This window comes from Atta cephalotes, assembly GCF_000143395.1.
Source record: "Atta cephalotes unplaced genomic scaffold scaffold02517, whole genome shotgun sequence".
NCBI classification, from domain to species: Eukaryota; Metazoa; Arthropoda; class Insecta; order Hymenoptera; family Formicidae; genus Atta; species Atta cephalotes.
The window spans coordinates 1-2,157 of record NW_012132581.1 but is presented as its reverse complement, the minus strand read 5'-3'; the positions used below and the strand labels follow the sequence as shown (position 1 = coordinate 2,157).

General features: G+C 35.4%; 1 protein-coding gene across 1 annotated transcript; it reads right to left on the bottom strand.

The window, feature by feature from the left end:
- Positions 1-315: 315 nt before the first annotated feature.
- Positions 316-1,665, bottom strand: LOC105625537 (calcium-activated potassium channel slowpoke-like; the record flags this gene model as incomplete). Its single annotated transcript, XM_012206859.1, is given in 5 exon segments — positions 316-471; positions 579-691; positions 901-1,037; positions 1,298-1,390; positions 1,482-1,665. Coding segments are annotated over 5 exon segments (683 nt in total), but the record flags the coding sequence as incomplete, so codon positions are not given.
- Positions 1,666-2,157: the final 492 nt, after the last annotated feature.

The window sequence follows — 2,157 nt, the reverse complement described above, 5'->3', positions numbered from 1 at the left end:
AGAGAGAGAGAGAGAGAGAAAGTAGTAAAAAATGATAGGTATTTTTTGGATGAGGGCAACTTACAACTTGTTGCTTTTCATTACTTTCTTTTTCATGATGCAAAAACGCAAAGTGTAAAAGGTGTGCGGCAGAAAATCATAAGTCACATAGTAAGTACGTGAATAGTAAGAGGTAATAAACGGCGGTACAATAATGGCAGCAATCGGAGTAGTCGCTGTTTTTGAACGATAATATATACAATGTATAGAAATATATGTGCGTAGGGTAATCCAATAAATACCATCGAGAGAGGGAAAAAAGTCCGGTACCTGTACCTGTACAGACCAATGCACAGCATTCCGTACGACTTTAATGCTGCGACAAAGAGGTCACCGTACTTGCCTCCCTCGCCATATTGAGCCAATGGCCCGTCGTACAACGCGATCTGACCAACACGACACCGATCCCTATTAGCCAGACTATCTGCCGTACTGTGAATCAGACAAAAATCACATTTATCATTGTACAAAAATTCTCCCGATTAACAATTGGATATTACACACAGTGGATATTATTATGGATATTATTAAGATGTTACCTGTACCCTCCCCTTAAGCCTGCCCCTTCAGCCAGGATCAATTCCAACTCAGGCGTAGCTCCACCGGTGATCAGTGACCGAATCAGAGTTAGCGCATTTTGGTTGAAATATGTCTGCAGAATACATAAAGTTATGATGAACGTTGCAATATTCCAGAAATATTATGTAACGTTGTAATATTGTTGCAAGCTTCTGTGCAAGCTTCTGTATGGGTAGAATGTTAAGAAACGAGGATACTAATAAATTAAAATGAATGCTGAATGAACAAGTGTATAAAGTGTATTATTGACTGATAGTCCAAAGGCTTATTTTTAATACTGACCGTCGACATAAGAGAATCCAATACACTGACTGCAAAGGCAGTACCACAAGCGAACGGTTGAGTGAGGTAGAGTTCTGTGTCCGGGTCATCGTCGTCGTCCTGGTCAAGGAATTGCACATTGCTGTCATTTACAAGCTCTGGAATAATAACGAAATTAATTATGAGTAGAAATAAATATGGTTATTTTTAATATTCGACACGAAGATATTTTAAATTTTAATAAAAAAATATTACAAAATAACATCTTTGAAAAAACCATATCCTTTAATAGTGTAATTAAAATAATATCTAATTAATTATAATAATGTTTAGCAATCTTCATTTTTATTCTAACAATATTGAGCACATAGATATGTAATAAGTAATTCTAAAGATATGATAGAATCTTTTCCATTACCTGTGATCATTGGCACATTTGCTCCATAAACAGATCCCCGTCGTTGCAAGACGATCGGGCTGCCAACTGCGATCAAATTGCCTTATTCATTATCTGCTATAATTTGCACTTTCGATTTAATAGCATGGTTTAATGAAGAAATAAGATCTCCGCTTTTCGAATGATAATAATTATAATATCATACCTTGACTAAGCACACCGATTGTATCGTCGAAAGTCATAGCCTTGATATTGAGGGATGCGAGTATGGCCTCCTTGTCGGCGAGGGTGGGGTCATCATTGCTAGGCACTTTAGCCGACAGGATGCAACACATGTCGCATAAATTCACATTAACGGCACGTAAATCGGCTCTACTTAATGGTGAACCCTGCGAAATATCATTCAAGTAAAATAAAAGCTGCAGAAAAAGAATTTCCGAAAGTATTTTTTTCCTTATATTGTCTCCTTTTTATGTTAGCGATCAATTTGTATCGCGATTTTCTTTCATTAACTTTTCTGTCAATACATAGATATCTGAGTATCCATATCAAAATTTTAATAAAATTTTTATATTTTTGTGCGAATTTCGTTATATACCTCAATTCTTCTGTTCAAACAACAAAGAAGAATTTGGCACAGATATCTCATTGTATCGTGTTTACTTTCACATTTTATGCGAGAACTTTGTAAAACACGGTAGTTAAAGGTAAAAAATTATGTATTGAGAGAAAAGTTATTTGTTTCATGTTTAAATTTAGTAAAGATAGAAAAATCTTTGTTACTATGCATCTGGAATATTAATACACACACACACACACACATACACACACACACACACACACACACACACACACACACACACACANAATATATATATATA